Raw genomic sequence first — 22,384 nt, forward strand, 5'->3', positions numbered from 1 at the left:
TCATAATCTGCTCAGTTGTCATGGACTCCTCTCTTTCTCACTCAGGACCCTGGATGTGCAGCCGAACCGCGTGACTGTGGGCGGCCTCCGCTCGCTGGAGCCCGTCCTGCAGAGGCCTGGGCACGTGGAGAGCCACGACTTTGTGGGCTGCATCATGGAGTTTGCTGTCAATGGAAGGCCTCTGGAGCCCAGCCAGGCCTTGGCCGCCCACGGCCTCCTAGACCAGTAAGGAGACATCGTGTCTAATGTTTTAAAGGAAAAAAATGCATAAGTGTGTGGTAATTGAGCATCAAAAACGATGAAGTTGCTCGTGCCTATAATCAGGAGGCTGTGATCTGAGGATTTCAGTTCAAAGCCATCTTCAGTTAGTAAAGTCCATGGGACTCTGATCCCCAATTAACCACCAAAAAGCCAGAAGTGGAACTATGGCTCAAATGGTAGAGCACTAGCCTTAAACACAAAGGCTCAAGGACAGCACCCAGGTCCTGAGTTCAAATTCAGTAGTAGCACAAAAAATTAATAAGTGTTGCATGTAAATCCTGAAACATTTTGATTCAGTTTTAAGTGTTTAAAGCTTTAAATATTTATTGGTAGCTGAGATTTAATTGGCATAAAATGCAGTATTAGTTGTAATGATATGTTTGGACTATATGGAAGTATACAGGCATGCACACATACGCTCGACCTCACTGCACTTCATTGTAAAGACTGAATGTGGTCAGCAGCTAGGTCAGAGGGTGAAAACGATTGTCACATTGTGATGTTTACGAGGCCAGCACTCTTGCCACTAGGCCACATTCCCAGCCCTTTGAATGCTTCCAGATGCAGTGCTGTGTGGTGTACAGAAAGATCTGAGTCCTTACCTGACAAGGCTTTCTGTTAACATCTCTCCTCCCTGAACATTGGCACCGACTCCCTGTCAGCTCCCAGTCAGCTCCAAGCACAGGCCTCTTCCGGTCTTCCTCCGGGCAGCAGGTGCACTCCTGGGCTTCACTTGCTGTTTCTTTGCCTCCAATGAGCACTTTACTGTAGTAAGGCCTTCTACTTTGTCTTCACATCAATAAAGACGATTCCTTCTCTGGGGATCCATAACCCCCCTCCCCCCCAAAAAAAATCCCCTTACACATCCTCAAGTTTCCACAAGATGTTCCTCTTTTCTATAAGCCACACATTTATTTACTTATTTTTCCTCACTGTCATGATAGGAAAAGAAGACATATGCCATGAATGCTTGGATCTCTTTTTCTATCACTTTTGTTTCCTCCTGCCTGTTGTAGGTCTTGAATTTAAGGTTCAGGCAACTGTCCCTAAGCTTTTTTGCTTAAGGCTTACACTCTACCACTTGAGCCACAGTTCCGCTTCTGGCTTTCTAGTGGTTAATCGGTTAAGTCTCATGGACTTTCCTGTCTGGGCTGGCTTTGAACCATAATCCTCAAATGTCAGCCTCCTGAATAGCTGGGATTACAGGCAAGTGTGTGGTATCTGTTGCTTTTACATTTATGCTTGCAACAACACTTGGAACATGAAGGTGTGTTCTTTTTAAACTTTGTGTAGATAGCTTATGGAGATGTGTCATCCAGTTGAACTATTTAGCCATATGCTGGTGGCTCAAGCCACTCAGGAGGCTGAGATCTAGGAGGCTTGCGGTTCAAAGCAACCTGGGCAGGAAAGTCTGTGATAGTCCTGTCTCTCCAGTTAACTATAAAAAGCTGGAAATGGAGCTGCGACTCAAGTGAGAGAGCAGTAGCTTTGAGCATAAAAGCTCAGGAACAGTGCCCAGGCCCTGAGCTGGAACCACAGGACAGGCACACACACACACACACACACACACACACACACACACACACACACACACACACACACACAAATCTTATCAAACTCCGAGCCCTGGATTATGGTTAAAAAAAAAAAAGATTTCATTGACCATGATATGCTGTTTTAATAAGAATTAATTTATGCAAGGTACTGGTGGCTCACACCTGTAAATCCTAGCTATTAGGAAGCTGAGATTCAGAGGATTGAAATTGAAGTAGCCCAGGAAGAACAGTCCAGAAATCTCCATCTGTAAGGAACCCCCAAAGTGCTGAACTGGAAGCCCTATTTAAGTGCCAGTGGTGAGCCCCAGTGGGAGAAAGCAAATCGAGCCAGTGCACAGCCATTAGGGATCATGGTTCAAAACCAGGGGGGACTCCATTTCCAAAATAACAAAAAAGAGGCATGGTTCAAATTGTTGAGTGCCATTCATATGAGCTCAAGGCCCTGAGTCTAAACCTCCACAAGGGATGTATTTAACAGAAATCACTACCTGGTTTGTTATTGCTTTATAAGTTATTTAAAAAATTAATTGTGTCTTTAATATGAAGCAAACTCTATTTTACAAGATTTGAATGTAGTTGTAAGTTGAACTTCAGTAACCGAGCCTTGGGAATTAAATAGGTTAATAAATTCATCTTTGTTTTCTATTTTTTTCCTTTTTTCTGGCTCTGTGGCTTGAAACTAGGCCCTGAGCTCTGTCACTGAGTCTCTCTGCTTAAGGCTATCTATCGCTCTACCACAGCACCACTTACATACAGCTTTTTCTGAGTAGTTGATTATTGGAGATTATAGTGTCACTGACTTTCTTACTGGGGCTGGCTTTGAACTGCAATCCTCAGATCTCAGCTTGAGTAGCTAGGATTATAGGTGTGAGCCACTGGCATCTGGCATAAGTTCATCCCACGTTCCTGTGTGTGTGCGCAAGCGTGCCAGCCCTGGTTCTTGAACTCAGGGCCTAGGTGCTGTCATTAAGCCTTTCTTTTTTGTGCTCAAGTCTCCTGCTCTACCACTCGATCCACAGCTGTGTTCCCAGCTTTTCGGTAGTTAGCTGGAGATAGAATCCTACAGGCCTTCATGCAGAGGCTCGAGCCACGGCTCTCAGGTCTCAGCCTCCTGATCCGATTCCAGGCATTAGCCGTCGGTGCCCAGCTCCACTTTTCCTGTTTGCCCTCTCTCTTCTTTCAGTCGCCTCTTCCTTCCTGTGTGTGGTTCATGGCTCTTCCCTGTGCTCGTCTTCTAGATGCCCCAGACTGGAAGGAGCTTGCACGCGGGCACCGTGCCAGCATGGTGGCGTCTGCGTGGACCACTGGTCATGGCAGGAGTGTCGCTGCCGAGAGGGCCTGGCAGGGAAGCACTGTGAGAAAGGTAAGCACCCGCCCTGCGCACCGCAAGCTCGCAGCCAGCTGGATGAGGCCCTCCCACGGGACTCGAGCTCGCGGTGCGTCGTGCAGCCACTGCTCACATACTGGGACAAAGAGTGACGCCTCTTAAAGAACTGCCACTAAATCTTACTCTTTATGACTATATAATTACTTTCTTTGGGTGTTATCTGTAGGAATGCTCAGAATTTTAAAAGAATGTCCAGGCCATGCTATAATGTGCCTGTCATCTGAGACTATTTCTCTAGTGTATTTATCTAATATGGATTATATATAATGCATGTGATATATTATATATGTATATTTACCTTATACTTAGGTATATATATATATATATATATATATATAGTTAAGTATATTGACTAAATCATTGCATACTGAGTTAAAACTAGTACACAATAGTCACAAAATATATGAAAGGCAAGATATCCATTTTAAGTTGCAATGAACTGGAATCACTTTGAATAATAACTTGTTTCATCAGTCTTGTCTTTTATGCTCTAATTTTCTTGTCATAATATCTAAACTATCATTGGAAAATGACATTCTGTGGTTTCCAGCTGTATATTACATTAATAAGCTCTAATGAGCCTTTCTTCATTAAGAATATATATGTATACTCACACACACTTATGTATATATATAACTTTTTCAAGTAAGTTATTAGTACTTAGTCCAGTGGGAGTGTCTGGTTTCTGTTTTAGTGTGTGATTGTCCTGGGCTTCAGCTAAAGGATTTGGTGCTGCCCAGAGCTTTGTGCTAGAAGCTGCCCCTCTACCCGTAGCGCCACAGCTCTACCATGAGTTCCTGAACTTTCCTGCCAGGGTTGGCTTTGAACCTTGATCCTGAGTAGCTAGGATTACAGGCAAGAGCCACAGGAATTGTTAAGTGCATATTTCCAGCAATTGAATTTATACTGAATGATTACTATTGTCCTTCTAATTAATTGTTGTCAGTATATAGAGTGTTCCAATAGAGGGAAATCTAATGGGGGTGGCTTTTGGGGTGGTGAGGGGACATGTAATGGAGGGGGTAAGGTTGAATGGAGTCCAGCATAACTAGGCATAGAGGTAACGATGACATCACCCCCACCATCCCTGCTTCATAACTGAAAGTGCAGCCAGAAGTGGGTTATACATGAACCTCGTGTTTCTGTCTCACTCTCCCCAGCTATGACCGCAGACACAGCCTTGTCGTTAGAAGGCAAGGGGCGCCTAGATTACCACATGAGCCAGAGCGAGAAGAGGGAGTACCTGCTGCGGCAGAGCCTGCGCGGGGCCCCCGCCGAGCCCTATGGTGTGAAGAGTCTCGAGGTCAAATTCAGGACAAGAAGTGAGAATGGCATTTTAATCCACATCCAAGAAAGCAGCAATTACACCACCGTGAAGGTAGGATGGAGGCTCCTGGTGACTTTAGGGGCACTGCCCGTGGTGTGGCTCACCTCCTACAATGTCTAGCCTTTCCTTCACCAGTGCTTAGAGTGCACCAAGGGCGGACTCCATGCATCTGCCAGAGCAACAGAGACCTAAAAGAATTGCTTCTGAAACAACTTGGTCTTGGCTGACAGCAGAGCCCCATGCTGGGTAGGAAGCCCAAGCTTTGTGGCAAAGCTGCATCACTGGTGGCTCGCCCCCGGAATCCCAGCTTCTCAGGAGGCTGAGATTTGAGGATCATGGTTCAAAGCCAGTCTGGGCTTTGAATGTCGCGACACTCCTATCTCCAACTGACCAGCTAAAAGCCAGAAGTGGAGACATGGCTCAGATGGTAGAGTGTTAGGCTTGAGGTTAAAACCAAGTTAAGAGCAAGAGGCTATGAGTTCAAGCCCCAGGATGGGACTTTGTGGGAGTCTATTTACTTGATAAAAATTTTTAACAGTGGAACTTAGCCTAGTTTTAAGCAAAGCTAAGGAAAAACATACAGTGCTGACTTATGGAATTGAAGCCACCCCCAAAAATTGTACAGCTATTTTAAAAGAAGACATGCTGTGATTTTGAAATGGAAAGCTCTTTTTATTTCCAAGAATTAAATATGGATAATATGTTATTTGTTATATTGTTAGAATAAAGATTCTAGATGACTTTCTAGGACTTTATTCAGGAGTATATGTTCAATTCACCAGCTAGGCAACCTATGCAATTACATGTATATAAAATTTCTTGAAATCAATTCACCCCATCTCTCCAAATAAAGTACCAGCTCTATAATTCTATGTAAACCTTAGTGAATTATTTATTTATCTGTGTGTGTGTGAGTAATGGGACTTGAATTCAGGGCCTAGGTACTTTTTTGCTTAAAGCTATTACTCTTCCATTTGAGTCCACTTCTGACTTTTTGCTGGTTAACTGAAGAGTCTCACAGACCTTTCTGCCTGAGTGGTCTTCAAACCTCAATCCTCATATCTCATCCTCCTGAGTAGTTAGGATTACAGGCACAAGCCACAGGTGCTTGGCTAGAACTTTAGTAAACTATTAAAAAATGGAACTACACGATAAATTCTTCTCACCTATCAATCAATATTTTAATAACTACTAAAAATTAGTTTACAAAGAGAAAGAAGCATAGAGGAAACCAACAGATTTAATTAATGCATAATATTAAAAAGTAAAAATAGTTGTTCATCTCTAAACATGGATCCTGAGAGGGCCATTGGAATTCTCTGGAGACAGGATGATTGTCATAGCTGGGGTAGCAGGGTGACCTGGGATCTGCAGAAAAGAGGTCAGGAACAATGCTAAACACCCTGTAATGGCCATGGCACCCTCAACAAAGAACACTGACTATGGGCTACAGGCCTGACTCAGGTGCTAGTTCACTTGCCAAACAATTGTGAGGTCGTGAGTTCAAGTCTTGGTAATACTGCCCCCCACACCCGAAAATATATTAACAAAGAACAATGACCATAAATCTGAATTTGAAACACAACACCTTCTTCTGATTATAACATCTTCATTATTGAAACAAAAGTCCCAATTCCAGAATGAATAAAACATTTGCAAAACACGACACACTTATAGAAATGTAACACTTTTGTACAACTCCTTAGTATTAACAATAAAAAAATGTAAACAAAGAACATATAAGTTCTTGCATTATGTTCTAATTTGGTATTTATAATTTTTAGAAATTTTATAACTACAAGCAAAGAAGGTAAAGGAGATGGATATTGACCTGAATCAGCCATGAGATCTATTTTAATATATTTTGAGAGGCTTTGACATTGAAGTCTCTATTATCCCTTAAGCTGCTACCAAGTCCACTTGCCATTTACATTGCATCTGAAATATCTCAGGATGTTACAACTTTAAGCCAAGGAATTCGGTCAAAACACAATATGATCAAAGGTGTCAGAGACTGATTCCTTTTTCTTCTTAAGAAAGAAGCTGAATGTCAGGATTCTTTTTTTTCTGTAAATGCTTTTTGTAAATTCTTTTCCATCTTTTCAATATTTGTTGTATCGGTAGCAATTAGATAATTTTTTCAGAAGGTAATATAATTGCTAATGAATAGCAACATCTAATACAAATTACTTGATACATTTTGGGTCTGAACATTTTGGAAAACAGCTTTTCTGAGATTAAGGCGTTTGGCTGTTGGATAAGGAAACAAGAAGGATGGGGAGGGTCTGCAGGACAGAGTTGTGATCTGCTTCAAAGGCCGGGGGCCTGGCCAGAAGGCAGCGCTGGCATTTGGTTCCCCATGACCAAGATGGCTGCTTTTCTTCTTTTTTCTCCTACCCTCTCTCATCCCTCTTTCCTCCCTCTCCCTTTCTCTCCCCCTCCCTCCTGCCCTCTTCTGTTCTCTTGCACATGTCCTTCCTCCTTTTTCTTCCTCTCCTATTCTTCCTCCTTCCTCCTTCCCTCCCATCCTTTCCTCTTTTTCCTCTCCTCACTTTCTCACCCCCTCCCTTCTCCCTCATATTCCCTTTCACTCTCCTCCTTCCACCTCTCCCCTCCTTCTCCTGTCCTTTCACCTCTTCGTCTTCCTACTTCTTCTCTCCTTCCTCCCGCCCTTCTTCCTTCCCTCTCCCTTTTCTCCCCTCCCTCTCTCCTTTATACCCCTCCCCCATGTCTCACGGGATTCTGCAGGGTTAGAATTTGAGGGTAGAGGTCAAGATACAGCAGTGTGACAGAAGATGCAAATGTGTGAAGTAGGCACGGTCCCTCTGATAATTAAGCAGAGGTCTTGAAGAATAAGGCAAAAGGAGAGTGTGTGGGCTAAGCTGGTGGCTCATGACTATAAACCTAGCAACTCAGTTGGCTGAGATGGGAGGATTGTTGTTCAAAGCCAGATTTGGAAAGTAAGTTCAAGAGACTGTTATCTCTAATGAATCACCAACCAAAAAGCCAGAAGTGGAGCTGTGGCTCAAGTGATAGAGTGCTAGTTGTGTTCAAAATGCTCATGGAAAGTGTCCAAGCCCTGAGTTCAAGCCCCACACAAGCACGCATGCACACACACACACATTCAGTTCTATAAAGTATATATAATCAAACATGTATTTGGTCTTATGTTTAATTAATTAACATTTTTTTGACAGATCAAGAACGGCAAAGTGCATTTCACCTCTGACGCAGGGATTGCTGGGAAAGTGGAAAGAAACATTCCCGAAGCTTATGTGGCGGATGGACACTGGCATACTTTCTTAATTGGGAAGAATGGAAGTGTCACGGTATTGTCCATCGACAGAGTGTACAGCAGAGATATCCTTCACCCCACTCAGGATTTCGGTGGTCTCGACGTACTCACCATATCTCTTGGAGGAATCCCACCCAACCAAGCTCACAGAGATGCCCAAACAGGTAACTGCCAGAGTGCAGTCATGAAAGAAAGTCAAAATCCTCTTCTCAGATGGGGATTTTGGGCTCAAGCAGGTAGAATATGCTTACTTAGCAGGAGCATCCAACCCAGTATGATTTACTGCAGTAAAGGGTTTTGTAAAAGTAGCTGGGTTTCTGATACTAGTACCAATGAAGATGACTTGAAGATCATCTCAAGTGTCTTTAGAAAGCCTAGAAAGTAATAAATACCAGCCGTCATCTCCTTTATTCACTTACATCTCTTCTACCAAGTTCTTAATTCAGCCCATGGTGTTTTTATGCTTCACTTGTCTGCCAAGCAAGTGTTTATGCATTCCTGCATTCATTCATAGCTATAATCCCCATGGGGCAGGCGAGAAAAGGGACACAAATGTCAATCAAACTCCCACACATCAATATATTATTTTAACATAACAAAAATGATGTGAAGGATGAATGCAAAGGCAGTAATGGAAATCTATGTACACTTAAATGTGAATGATGACCTCAGGTGCTGGTGGCCATGCTTGTAATCGTTGCCACTCAAGATGCTGGGAAAGGAGGATAGCAGTTCAAACCTGCCTGGACAGAAAAGACTCATCTCCAGTTAATCAGCAAGAAGCCAGAAGTGGCTATGTGACTCAAGTGCTAGCCTTAAACAGAAAAGCTCAGTAACAGTGTCCAGGCCCTGAGTTCATGCCCCAGGACCCCACACAAAAAAGTAGACAAAGGAGAGAAGCATGACGTATTCTAGAAAGTTAAATTAAATGAATCACTAGTGATTTTTTTTTTGTAATGCTTGGATGTTCCACCTACTGTTGATACTGCAGTGTTGATACTGTAGTTAAAGCTGTTGGCCTACTTTTTTTTTTCTTTTTGGTGTCTTATCAGTGATAAAAAATAATTTGGAGTGTGTGTGTGTGTGCCCATCCTGTGGTTTGAACTCAAAAGCCTTGTCCTCTTGGATTTTTCCACTCAAGGCTAGTGCTCTACCACTTGAGCCGCACATCCAGCTCCAATTTATAGCTGGTTAATTGGAAATAAGAGTCTCACAGACTTTTCTTCCCTAGATTGGCTTTGAACAGTGATCCATTTTAGCCTTTGAACAGCTCAGATTACAGAATGAGCCACCAGCACCCAGAATTTGATTGAGTTCTATGTAGTAACTCAAAGTAGACAGATTGCAAAAGCAGAGCCAGAAAACAATTAAACTGAGGAAGAGAGAGAAGAGAGAGAAAAACAATGCAATCTGTTTGGCTCATTCCTCATGGCATCTTTGTGTCCATTCTTCACTTTGGGAAACTTTACTCATCCTGCTGACTCAACTCACAATACACAAGGATTTCCTGTCTTTCAGCTGGAGGGCTGAACTAACTCTAGTTTCTAAGGATCAGGATTGGGCAGCTTCTCAGTAGGAGAGCAGCTTCTCAGGATGTGATTGGGCAGCTTCTCAGTGTAATTCAGTGTCTCAGGACAGCTTCGCAGGATGTGATTGGGCGGCTTCTCACTGTGGGGGCAGCATCTCAGGATGTGATTGGGTGGCTTCTCGGTGTGTTAACAGCTCCTCAGGATGTGATTGGGCGGCCTCGCAGTAGGAGAGCCGCTTGTCAGGATGCCCCGGGCCGCTCTCCCTTCACCATCTCCCGTTCCTCTTCCTTGCAGGGCTCAGTGGCTGCATCGCGTGGGTGCTGTACGGAGGCGAAAGCCTCCCTTTCAGTGGGAAGCATACTCTGGCGTCCATCTCGAAAACAGATCCCTCGGTGAAGATCGGCTGCCGTGGGCCCAACATCTGTGCCAGCAACCCCTGCTGGGGCGACCTGCTGTGTCTGAACCAGTGGTACGCCTACAAGTGCGTGCCCCCCGGGGACTGCGCCTCCCACCCGTGCCAGAACGGGGGCAGCTGCGAGCCGGGCCTCCATGCGGGCTTCACCTGCAGCTGCCCCGAGTCCCACACCGGGAGGACCTGTGAGACCGCGGTGGCCTGCTTGGGCGTGCTGTGCCCGCAGGGGAAGGCGTGCAAGGCCGGGAGTCCCGGCGGGCACGTGTGCGTGCTCAGCCCCGGCCCGGAGGAGATCTCGCTCCCGCTGTGGGCAGTGCCCGCCATCGTGGGCGGCTGCGCCACCGTCCTCGCCTTCCTGGTCCTGAGCCTCATCGTATGCAATCAGTGCCGCCGAGGGAAGAAAGCCAAGGGTCCCAAGCAGGAGAAGAAACCCAAGGAGAAGAAGAAGAAGAAGAAAAAGAAAAAGGGCAGCGAGAACGTGGCTTTCGACGACCCGGACCACATCCCTTCCTACGCGGATGACCTGACGGTGCGCAAGCAGCCCGAGGGGAACCCCAAGCCGGACATCATCGAGCGGGAGAACCCCTACCTCATCTACGACGAGACGGGGCTCCCCCACGGCGCGGAGACCGTCCCCAGCGCCCCCCTGGCCTCCCCGGAGCAGGAGATCGAGCACTACGACATCGACAACGCCAGCAGCATCGCGCCCTCGGACGCCGACATCATCCAGCACTACCGGCAGTTCCGCAGCCACACGCCCAAGTTCTCCATCCAGCGGCACAGCCCGCTGGGCTTCGCCCGCCAGTCCCCGCTGCCCCTGGGCGCGGGCAGCCTCCCCTACCCGCCGGCGCACGGGCCCGGGCTGCGGAGCGGCTCGCTCAGCCACTCGGCCTGCCCCACGCCCAACCCGCTGTCCCGGCATAGCCCCGCGCCCTTCTCCAAGGCGGCCTCGGCCTTCTACAGCCACAGCCCTGCGCGCGAGCTCCACCTGCCCCTGCGGGACGCGGGCGAGCGCGACGCGGGCCCGCCCGGCCTCTTCCCCTACGCTGCCGCCTCCGCCGCCGCGCGGCTCGGGAGGCGCAGCAAAAGCCCGCAGGCCGCCGCGGCCCCGCCCGGCTCTAGGCCCGGCAGCCGCCTCAAGCAGCCCGCGGGGCCGCTGCCACTGGACGCCTCCCCGCCCGTGGGGCTCAGCCTCGAGGAGGTGGAGCGGCTCAACACCCCGCGGCCCCGGAACCCCAGCATCTGCAGCGCCGACCACGGCCGCTCCTCGTCGGAGGAGGACTGCCGCCGGCCGCTGTCGCGCACCAGGAACCCGGCCGACGGGCTCCCGGCCCCGGACTCGTCCTCCGACAGCGACTCGCACGAGTCCTTCACGTGCTCCGAGATGGAGTACGACCGCGACAAGCCCCTGGCCTACATGTCCCGCGTGCCCAAGCTGTCGCAGGTGAACGAGTCGGACGCGGACGAGGAGGACGCCTACGCGGCCCGGCTGCGGCCCCGCCGCCTCCACGGGCGCCGGGCGGAGGGCGGCCCCGGCCCCGTGGGCGCCCAGGCCGCGCCGGGGGCGGGGGCCGGGGCGGACGGCGCGCTGAGGCTGGGCGCCACGCAGGCGGGCGCGCTAGGCTGGGACAGCCTGCTGAGCTGGGGCCCGGGCTTTGGCCACTATGCCGACGTCTTCATCGACCTGGCCTCGCTCCCCGAGAAGGCCGTGGCCAAGGAGGACGCGGGGCCACCACCCCAGCCGGGCCCCGACAACGGCGGCGAGGCCGAGCAGAGCATGTGAGGCGCGCACCCACGGCCGGCCCGCCGGCCCGCGGTGGGGGGGGGGGGCAGGGAGGGGGCTCGCACACGCGCACGCGCACGCACACGCACGGGGCGGTGGAGGGGAGGGCAGGGCGCGCACTGAGCCTCCCTTCCCCGGGCGGGGGCCCCCACGCACGCGCACGCTCGCGCTCGCGCGCGCGGCCGCGGGGAGGGCGGGGCGTGCGCTGAGCCTCCCGGGCCTGCGCGTGCGCGGTGAGCAGTATGGCTGGCTGATGCGTCTGGTTTGGGTAATTTTTATAATCTGTCACCATGAACAGAAGTGGCAGTGGACGCAGTGCGGCGTCCGTGGTGTTGTTTTCTAATCGTGACCCCGGGGAGGCGGCCCTGTCCTTGTAAAGTATAGAAAAGAGCTTCTCCCTTCCTGAAGGAAAGCCTTTAGTGTTAACACTTTCCAGAAGTAGCGATGGCGGGTGCAGTGGTGCTTGGTGTTTGCTTCCGTGGAGCACGATGTGGGGTCCTGAGGCTAAGTCGATGCTCTCTGACTCGTTTAGGGTGCGGACCCCCGCGCCGCCTGCCGCCGTCCTCCGCGGGGACCCCGGAACTGTGCTCCACCCCCCCCCCCACGCGGGGGACCCCGGGACTGTGCTCTGCCCACCTACGCGGGGGACCCTGGAACTGTGCTCCGCCCCCCACGTGGCTTCTTTCCCAGTGTGGAACTTTTAAGTTATTTATTGAAATAAGAAACAAAAGTTGTATTCTTTCAACACTCAGTGAATCGACTTCAACGAAGCTGTGACTGGACGGCACCTGTCACCCACTCAGCCTTCGCCCCGAGCACCCAGGCTCAAGGAAAGATAATTTATGTCAAGGACAGCGGCAATACTTTGTACTTCCCGTGATGTTTGTAGATTGTGTTTTTAATACTGTGTGTAAAGTGTTTGGGTTTTGCTTTTGACACCTGAGCTGTGTTTTTGATACTGATATTTTCCTATGCCTAATGATTTTCTTACTTTCAGGGAAGGTAAGAAAAGACTTTTTTTTTTACATTTGTTACTTATGTAACGTTCCTATTTGCCACATTTTGATATTTGTAACATATGGTATGCCTTTCTACTTTGTAAATGCCAACGATAGAATTAAATATTTATTTAAAATAGGCTGTTTTGGTGGTGTGATGTTATCTTTCCTTCTATGCTTTGGTGGGGGTGATCTGTCTTGGTTAACAGGTCATCAGGACTGTGGGTCGTTGTGCAGAGAGACAGTACAAGGTCACTTTAGAGCATTCCCACTGAGGAGGGGGCTGGCTCCTGGGCTCCCCTGGGATGTGAAGCATCTATAGAGTTCCGTCTCACAAGACCCACATTACCCAGGATCTACACAAAACATTCAGCTACTGGATATTTGCAAGTTCCTTGTACAGTATTTTCACTGAAAGCACCTTGAGGCAGCGGCGAATCCAAACTAATTCTGGCTAAGCCTCTAGATCTGATCTCCTCCAGGACCCCGTGGAGTCCTGGGGTGGAGATGAGGAATAACAGCCAGGGCTCTTCTCCATGTTTTCATCTGGAATTTATGGATCTCCCTGTTGCAGAAAGGCTGAGCGCATCCTAGGCATAGCTTACGGCAAATCTGTTTTCCAATAGTGCTGAGTGGTGAAAACAACCAGAAGAGAAGGGCAGAGAAAACGAGACAGTTGTGTCGCAAGTAGCCTCACCGAGGTGTCAAAGTTGCTTGAAAGACCATGCAACCACAGAATATTTTATAATCAGATATCTATCAAATTCAATATTTATGGACAACATGTTTCTACACTAATCACTGTACTGCACAATGCTGAGGTTTTTATTTTTTAACAATATGGAAAACATTTTGCAATGGAAATATTTAAAAATCAACACCAAGTTGAGATAAAGGACGGAATTATTTTGGCACTTCACAATGTTGACATAATTACGTTTGTTTCAGATGAATAAGTGGTCCAATGGGTTTTCTTTCTTCATCATAGTAAATGTTTAATGTTGCTTAGGCACTGAGTATTGGACACTAATTTTCTGTCTCTTATTTTTTGATCACCTGTGATAAGCCAACATGGTTTCAATTTTTTATATCCCTGTGAATTTCAGCATCATGAGTTTATTCCCCCAATCGGGGAACATGTTGATTTTTTTGTGTAACTCAAAACAGTGCTGTTTTTTTCTTTTGTTTTCCTGGAGAAACTCCGAAGCATCTAAATGTCCTCAAGGTTATAAACTCTTTAATTCAGAACAGACCTGATGGTATCTAAGGGCTCAGGGAAGTTAACTTGATGCCTAGCCTTTGCTGTATTATTTTTCTGTAAGAATGCTTTGTGAGATAGAACAAATGCTCTCCAATATGGAATTGAGTTCAGGACCAAGATCGTGTTCTAATAGGAAAATACCTAGTATATTATTTTTCCTCTTCATGGAATCTTTTTCATTGAAGCACGAACAGTGCTTACAGCAAAATAGATCAGAAATGTACAAAGCAAAGATCTCACTGAAAATGGAGCTGGCCAGGCACAGACCCTGTCACCTGTACTCCTAGCTCCTCAGGAGGCTGTGGTCTGAGAACTGCCATTCAAAGCCAGCTGGGCAAGAAAGTCCCTGAGATGCTTATCTCAAATTAACCATCAAAAAGAAGTAGAGAGCTGTGGAGCTAGGGATGGAGTAACAGTTTTAAGCAAAAAAAGCTAAGTGAGAGCTAAAGGCCCTGAGTTCAACCCTCCATACCAGCACTTAGAAAAAAAGAAAAAAGAAAAGAAAACAATGGAGATTTAATTTACTGAGTTATACAGTGACATAATGCACACTATTGGGATGCATTATAGAAACAATCTCAACAAATAATAAATGGGTGAGATTGAACTGGGGTTCACACTCCAAATCAGCTCATTAGAATTCTAATGGAGCCCGGCCACTTGGAAATTGTTTTGGGATCTCTTAGTGTCCATGCACTCATTCAACCCCCTGCATCTTCTCCCAGAGAAACCTTGCCTGTACTCAAGTGCAAACTGAAAATACCCCAGGTAGGGTGTCCTGATCACGTGATCATATCCAGGAGGAGCAGATCACGTGAAAGAGACAATGTCAGTGAACTCTGCTTGGTTCCTTCCAAGAGCATTGCAGAGGCTCTCAAGCCTTTTCTAAAAGTTTCTAAATGAGCTGATTCCTTGATAGTTTATTAAGATAAATTAAAACCACTTTAACAAATGGAGAACTAGAAGAGCCTGGAGCACAACTCCCCAGTTAAAATATTAACAAAATGCTTTACCCACAACAAGACTGATGAGAAACATAATGTTTACAGTGTGGAAAGTTGGTTTTTTTTAATAAATATTTTATTTGTAAGGGAAACTAAATTACATCCCCACAAAACTTTATTAATTCCTGAGATTCCATCAAGCGTAAATCATTATTTTCACATAAATGCATTTTATTTATCTGGAATTCCACATGATGATAAATCTGTGATGCTCAGAATGAATTTTAAATATTTGAGTCGGTAATTCAGTAATGCAATTTTTTCTTTTCCCCACTTTATTTGGGTCATAGCTTCAAGATGACTGAAATTACTTTCCTTTATGAAAAGGAAACCTACAAATGGAATGTATTTTAGCACATTATTTGGCCTTTCAGTGTACAATCAAACATTATAATCTGCCACTAATCAGGCATATATCCATTAAAGAGATTTTGAATAAAATGCCATGCCATTAATAACTTATATTGGGAAATGGCCAGTAGTTGTGTGTGTGTGTGTGTGTGTGTGTGTGTGTGTGTGTGTGTGTGTGTGTGTGTGTTTACCAGTCCTGGGGCTTGAACTCAGGGGGCTTGGGTGCTGTCTCTTAGCTTTTTTCACTCAAAGCTAGCTGGTTAGCACTCTACCACGTGAGCCCCAGCTGCTCGATTTTTTTTGTTTTTCAGTGATTTTGTTTGTTTGGAGATAAAAGTCCATGTCTTAACGATTTATCAGTACGAGTGGTACAGGTAAGTGATTCACAGGCATGGACCACTACACCCAAATAGCTTTGAATGGATGTTATAAGTAGCTCAATTATTGTATCACTAATAAATTGTTTTCAAAGATTGTTATTTCAGAATCTATGTGAAGTGTGCTAACATGGAGTCGTGATATAAACATATATTTCTAACATTAACCCTGAAAACACTTGGGGAAAATCTTTTATCTGTATAGTCTTAATGATGAACCCATAATTGTATCAGAATTCACATTGGCAATTACAAGTTCTTAAGGTGTAAATGGAAACAAATATAGATCATCGAAGGACAGACTGGTGAAATCTTCAGGAAGTACTGAATATTCCAAGTTGATTTACAGGGATGAATCTGTGCAGGAATGAGGAGAAATAGTGTCTTAAGCAGCACTGGGTGAAGGTGGGTGATTCTCAGATGATCCATGTGGATTCTCTGAAGTTCTGCCAACTCCCAAATCAGGTTACAAAGTTATAAGTCAGTCACCATGGTGTCCTGGTAGAAAATAAGGATCACAATTCATGTAACATTCTAGAACAAATGAAATACCCATTGATGTACAAAGTTCCTTGGCAATGTTGCCTGGTTCTCCATGTCAAATTGAAACCATATTTTATGTGGTACAGATGCTGATCAAATTCAGACTCCATTTTCCCAGACTACATGGTCTTGCTTGCTCCCTTCATCTTCCCTTTAGTCTCCTTTCAAGTTTCTTTGTTGTTTCTGAGTCGGGATGCCTTAGGAAACAGTTGTTCCATCAAAATCTTTGGATCTAAAAAAAATGAAACACTGTAGGAAATCACCTTTTAAGAGCAAAAAGTAAAATTAAAAAAACAATATGATTGAGACAATGAACTCTACAGTCTACTTCAGAAAAGTGCTTATTACTTTGCAGTCTGAGGGAAAAGAAAGTTACTGTGTACTGACGGAATCTGGGAAAATACCAGCCACAAAATAGGGTGACGGGCATATTCTTCCTTTTAAGTAATGGATAAATGCCTTTGGTAAACAAAATAAAACAGAGACTTCTCCTTTTCTGTGTTGGTTGAGCCACCACTGGAAAGTTGACAATCAAGTTGTATTTAACAGCAAACGCTTTGTAGCTTAAAAAAACCCCAGGCCATCCACTGTGAAAGGTGGCTCACGCCTGTCAGCCTGGCTTACTCAGGAAGCTGAGATCGGAGGACTGTGATTTGAAGCCAGCAGAAAAATCGGAGAGACTCTTATCTCTAAGTAACCACCAAAAAACCAGAAGTGGGCTATGGTTCAAGTGGTAGAGGGATAGCCTTGAACAAAAAAGCAAAGCAAGAGCAAAAGGGACTGATCAAGCCACAGTATTGACACACAGGGGCATACACACACACACACACACACACACACACACACACACACACACATACACACACAAATAATAAAACAATAAAGACTAAAAAATTTATGATAAAACATTCATAATGTTTTCAGTAGTCCTCGTGTTTTCCAATGACTTAAGACTTCATTGAAATTCCTGATATTCAAAAGTCATTGCCATGAATTAAATAATGTTGGCGTCACTTATTTAGCTGGCTGTCAGCTAATATTTTGCCACAGAATTTGGTATCTTCTCCAGTAACAAGTATATGAGTTTTCCCAGATTGATCACATTTTGCTGAGTTTGTGGTTAAAAAGGCAAATGCCTAGCCTGGTTGACAGTACTGAATAATGACATCTGACACATCCAGATGTGGTGTCAAGATTCCCCTTTCCTCCAGCTCCAACAGTGCCACTTTTCCATTTTAATTCTTCTGGGCTCCATTCAAATTGTTACAAGACCTTGTGTTTTTTTTTTTTTCTAAACTGTGTTCTATGGAAAGAAGGGTTTCAAAACCATGAGGAAAATAATCAAATGACTCATTTTTTCCCCTGACTTTTGTGTTTTTCTGTTGTTTTCTCTGATTACTTTTGTAACATTACTTTGGTAACATTACTTTGGTAAACATCTCTTACATGTCCTGCTTTTCCTGAATATTTCCTCTGACATAGCCTAATTTCATATAATACCTCATGATTTTATTTAAACAAGTCACACATATATTTCATGGAGTAGCTAGCCAAGGTATTTTATATAAATTCTAGGATCACCATGAAAACCTGAATAATGAGTGTAATGTAACCAGGCAATGCATACTGTCATCATGTTTTTTTGTCAGTTGTGGGGCTTAAACTCAGGACCTGGACACTGTCAGGAGCTTTTGTGCTCAAGGTTGGTGCTCTATAGCTCTTCCACTTCAATCACAGCTCCACTTTTGGCTTCTTTTTTTTTTTTATAATTAATTGGAAATGATAGTCTCACACATTTTCCTTCCCAGGCTGGTTTTAAATCATGATCTTCAGATTTTCACCGCCTGGATAGCTAGGATCACAGGTGTGAGCCACTAGGGCTCAGTGGTAGAGACTTTTTAAAATAAGTGTTTAAAATTGTAGCTCTCACAATGTGTTTCATAATGGGTCTCTATTGAGATTTAGAGATCAATTGTAGAGACATTAACAGATTTCAACAGATTCTTTTAAGATTTTTGTCCAATATCGAAATTGATTTAGAATATCAGTATAGAAACACAGTTATAGTTTACAGAGGAAGAGAAGATAGTTTAGATTGCTAGCCAGCAGTGGAACTCTTATGTTAGATATAGACTCACAGTTGTTTGCATACAAAATGTATTTTTTTAAGTTGAAGCTTAATATTTTTGACAATGTGGTGCTACTCACATAGGCAAATATTCCATTATTTAAATAATAAAAAAAGACTTTGCCTACAGACTGTGGCTCATGATTATAATCCTAACTATTCAGAAGACTGAGAGCTAAGGATCACAGTTCAAAGCCAGCCTAGGCAAGAAAGCCCATGGGACACTTATTTCCAATCAAAACACCAGAAAGCTGAAAGTGGAGTGTGGCTCAAGTGGTAGAACACTAGTCCTGAGCCACAAAGCTCAAGTACATCATCCAGTCCCTTTGTTCAAGCCCCAGGACATGCAAACACAAACACACAGACTTAAAGGGAATGAATTTTCGTCTGTGTAGTAAGAGTTCTCTGAGTTACACAATGAGGAGGGATAAGTCTCAGAGTTGGCACCAGGAGGGTAGGGAAATTACATACAAGTAAGGGCTAAGGGCAGGCCCTCTGTGCAGAGAGAATGTGCAAGCTGAGGTCTCAAAGGGGGCTAAAAAAGTATGTCAGCATCTATAGTAGGAAAAGCTACTATATTCCAGAGATCCTGAAAAAGCAGTGTATATATGCACAAAGGGAGTGAAAGAAGGAGAGAATGGGGGAGGGAGAGAGAGAATCTGAGAAAGAGGAGATGGGAGGAGCAGGAAGCAAGTTGCACATACCTGTTTCTGTATGATGCCCAGATCTTTCTAATTCACCCTGCATATTCTTGACAATGCAGATCATTGAACCAGAATCATACTTAAAATGATTTAAGATTAGCTAAGTAGTTACACAAAGGAGTTTCAATTCAGCACATGTGTATGAGTGAAATGAATTTTTTTTGTTTTAGTTTCTGTTTTATTTTTTTTAATTAACTGCAAGAAGATGTGCAGGGAGTTCCAACTCAACATGTCAGTTTACGAGTATGAAGCTTTTTGATCAATGTCTTCCTTTCCTTCCAGACTTCTTCCCCAATTCTCCCATGCCTCCCAACTCCTTGACCGTATCATTAGTGTTGAAAGTCACATTTCTTAAAAATCTTAGGAGATGTAAGGATTGATAATAACTCATGGAGTTATGCTTACAAAAGTGCAAGAAGATGTATTGAGATGAGTTAGATTTTGAAGCATAAACACTAGGAATCTTTATTGCAAATATCTTTCTTTCACATGCTCATTGATTATTCATGAAACACTTAATTTGTGTATACCACAGTACTATCAAATCATCTGCCTAAGTAAGAAATTATTATCTTAATGATTGGCTCCAATTATAAATTCTCTGAGAGTCATGAAATTAAAATATAACTATGAAATGATGTTTGTCCACTTTGCTTTACAATTTACTTTTCAATAGCTATAAGTAAATATAACACAATGCCTCGTGGAAGACACTGGACATATAGATAGAAACAAATCTCAGAAAATGTAAAAGGTACACCAATGTGACAGCTACAAAATTAGTTTTCTTAGGCAGGCTACCCTAAGTTAAGACAATACGTTAATAAGCTCTCAAAACTTATCATAAGTTAGTACACTGTTTTAACTTACCCTAAGCTAATGGCTTACAATTAATACACACTTGTAGATCATTAGTTTTCCAGCCTGCTTCGTGACTATCATTATCACCACTTTTGACCCTGATTTTTTAAAAAAAATTGTTTTCACACTGGTACTGGGCCTTGAACTCAGAGCCAGGATCCTGTCTGTTAGGTTATTCACTCTTAGCTGGCCCTATACCACTTGAGTTCCATCTCAACTTCCAGTTTTTTGCTGGAATTGGAGACATGTGTCTCTCAAATTTTTCTGCCAAGAATGTGTTCGCACCCATGATCCTCAGCCTGTTGAGCCACAGGTATAGGCATAACCCACCAGCCCTCAGCTCAACTTGATGTGTAGAAATAAGTCACTTATTCCAAAATAACAACTAAACAGGAAGAAGATTTTTATATTTTTTTCTAATTTTATTATAAATATGGAGAACTGTAGCACATGACTCTTATTCTCAAATGTGAATAAAAGCCAGGGGTTTTGTTGAATTTGTACTAGATTTCAAAGCTCACTCATTTACTATTATTCAGTATTTACACATTTATTTCCAACTGTCAAAGGTTTCTCAACTGGTCTAATTTGCATCATGTCTGTAGGCCTGACCGAACAATAATAATTTTCAGATTTTATAGAAGCAAATAGATAGAATGAGACTTGGCCGAGTCCCAGTCTAAAATTTATTGTATTACTGAAGACTCTTTTAACCTAAGTTTCTAACCCCACATTCAGTGTACTTTTCTATCCCGACAAACTATGAGAAAGAGCTGGGTGGCAGTTTATGCCTGTAACCCTAGCACCTCAGGAGGCTTAGAGCCTGGGTAGGGAAGTCCAGGGGATTCTATCTTCAATTAACCACCAAAATGCTGGAGGTAGAGCTGTGGCTAAAATTGTAGAAAACTAGCCTGGAGCATGAAATCTTAGGCAGCCCCCAGGCCCTGAGTTCAAGCACTAAGAATGGAGTACAAAAAATTAAAAATTGGGGCTGGGGATATGGCCTAGTGGCAAGAGTGCTTGTCTCGTATACATGAGGCCCTGGGTTTGATTCCTCAGCACCACATATACAGAAAATGGCCAGAAGTGGCGCTGTGGCTCAAGTGCCAGAGTGCTAGCCTTGAGCAAAAAAGAAGCCAGGGACAGTGCTCAGTCCCTGAGTTCACGGCCTAGGACTGGCCAAAAAAACAAAACAAAACAAAAAATTAAAAATTGAGCCAGGCGCTGGTAGCTCATGCCTGTAATCCTAGATACTCAAGAGGCTGAGATCTGAGGATCATAGTTCAAAGCCAGCCTGGACAAGAAAGTCCATGAGACTCTTATCTCCAATAAATACCCAGAAAACTGGAAGTGGCACTGTGGCTCAAAGTGGTAAAGCACTAACCTTGAGCTGAGAGCTCAGGGACAGAGCCCAGGCCCAGAGTTCAAGTCCCATGACCTGCAAAAAATAAATAAATAAAAATTGAGGCTGGGGATATAGCCTAGTGGCAAGAGTGCCTGCCTCGGATACACGAGGCCCTAGGTTCGATTCCCCAGCACCACATATACAGAAAACGGCCAGAAGCGGCGCTGTGGCTCAAGTGGCAGAGTGCTAGCCTTGAGCGGGAAGAAGCCAGGGACAGTGCTCAGGCCCTGAGTCCAAGGCCCAGGACTGGCCAAAAAAAAAAAAAAATTGAAATGCAGAAAAGGCTGAATGTGCATCATTTTAGGAAGTACTGTGGTATAAATTTAGGGCCTAGAGCTTGTTATATAGGAGTTCAACTGCTGGGTCGTGTTTTCACACATGCATATTGTATGTGTGTGTGTGTGTATATGTGTGTGTGTGTGTGTGTGTGTGTGTGTGCTGGTCCTGGGGGTTAAACTCAGGGCCTGTTCACTGTCCCTTAGCTTTTTCCCTTGATGCTAGCACTCTGCCACTAGAGCCATATCTCCACTTCTGGCTCTTTTTTTTTTTTTTTTGGCTGGCTAATTGGAGATAAAAATTTCAAGAACTTTCAAACCTGGGCTGGAACTGAATTTCAATGTACCTTCTGTGCTGGTCATTTTTGAGACAAGGTCTTCTCATCTGCCTAGGCAGGCACCTGGACCTTGATCTGCCTGTTTTTATCTTCCAGGCCCAGCGGAGACAATAGGCACCTACCACCATGCCCAGTGTCTTCCACAGAGGACTGCGTTCCCAGCTTTTTCATCTGGAACCACCATCCTTCTGCTCCTCAGCCTCTCCTACAGCTAGGAAGCCGGGAGCACACTGCTGTACCCACACAGTGAAGTTTCCTGCACACTCCTCCTGTTAACCTCCCAAGCAGACTAGACTAGAGGCATGGCCTGGCCCACCACCATGTGACATTAAATCTTTAAGGGATAGTCATATTAATCATAGTACTGTTACATTAATTTGGCAATAGCACAGGTCATTGAAATTAGGAACCCACACTAAAGAAGCTATAAAGAAAATAAATCATCATAGAGATAAAACCAGCAAGATAATGCAAAAAGTAAATAACCAGAGCATGCCAATGCCTTACACATGCTATCCTATTCAACTTAATTAGTCATTTGTTCATATTTACAACAAAACAAAAAACCCTCTTAGCTAGGTGCTAATGG

At 44.6% G+C, this 22,384-nt stretch overlaps 1 protein-coding gene across 1 annotated transcript in view; it reads left to right on the forward strand.

Annotated features, from left to right (window-relative positions):
- Positions 1-11,564, forward strand: part of Fat4 (FAT atypical cadherin 4) — a 157,196-nt gene extending 145,632 nt beyond the window's left edge. The window contains exons 13-17 of the mRNA XM_048333368.1: positions 46-225; positions 3,056-3,180; positions 4,365-4,582; positions 7,729-7,990; positions 9,650-11,564. Of these exons, the coding sequence (XP_048189325.1) occupies positions 46-225; positions 3,056-3,180; positions 4,365-4,582; positions 7,729-7,990; positions 9,650-11,550 (2,686 nt within the window). The 3' untranslated portion in view covers positions 11,551-11,564. The remainder of the gene's footprint in view (positions 1-45; positions 226-3,055; positions 3,181-4,364; positions 4,583-7,728; positions 7,991-9,649) is intronic.
- Positions 11,565-22,384: the final 10,820 nt, after the last annotated feature.

The sequence above is a fragment of the Perognathus longimembris genome, chromosome 24 (genome assembly GCF_023159225.1).
Source record: "Perognathus longimembris pacificus isolate PPM17 chromosome 24, ASM2315922v1, whole genome shotgun sequence".
NCBI lineage: Eukaryota > Metazoa > Chordata > Mammalia > Rodentia > Heteromyidae > Perognathus > Perognathus longimembris.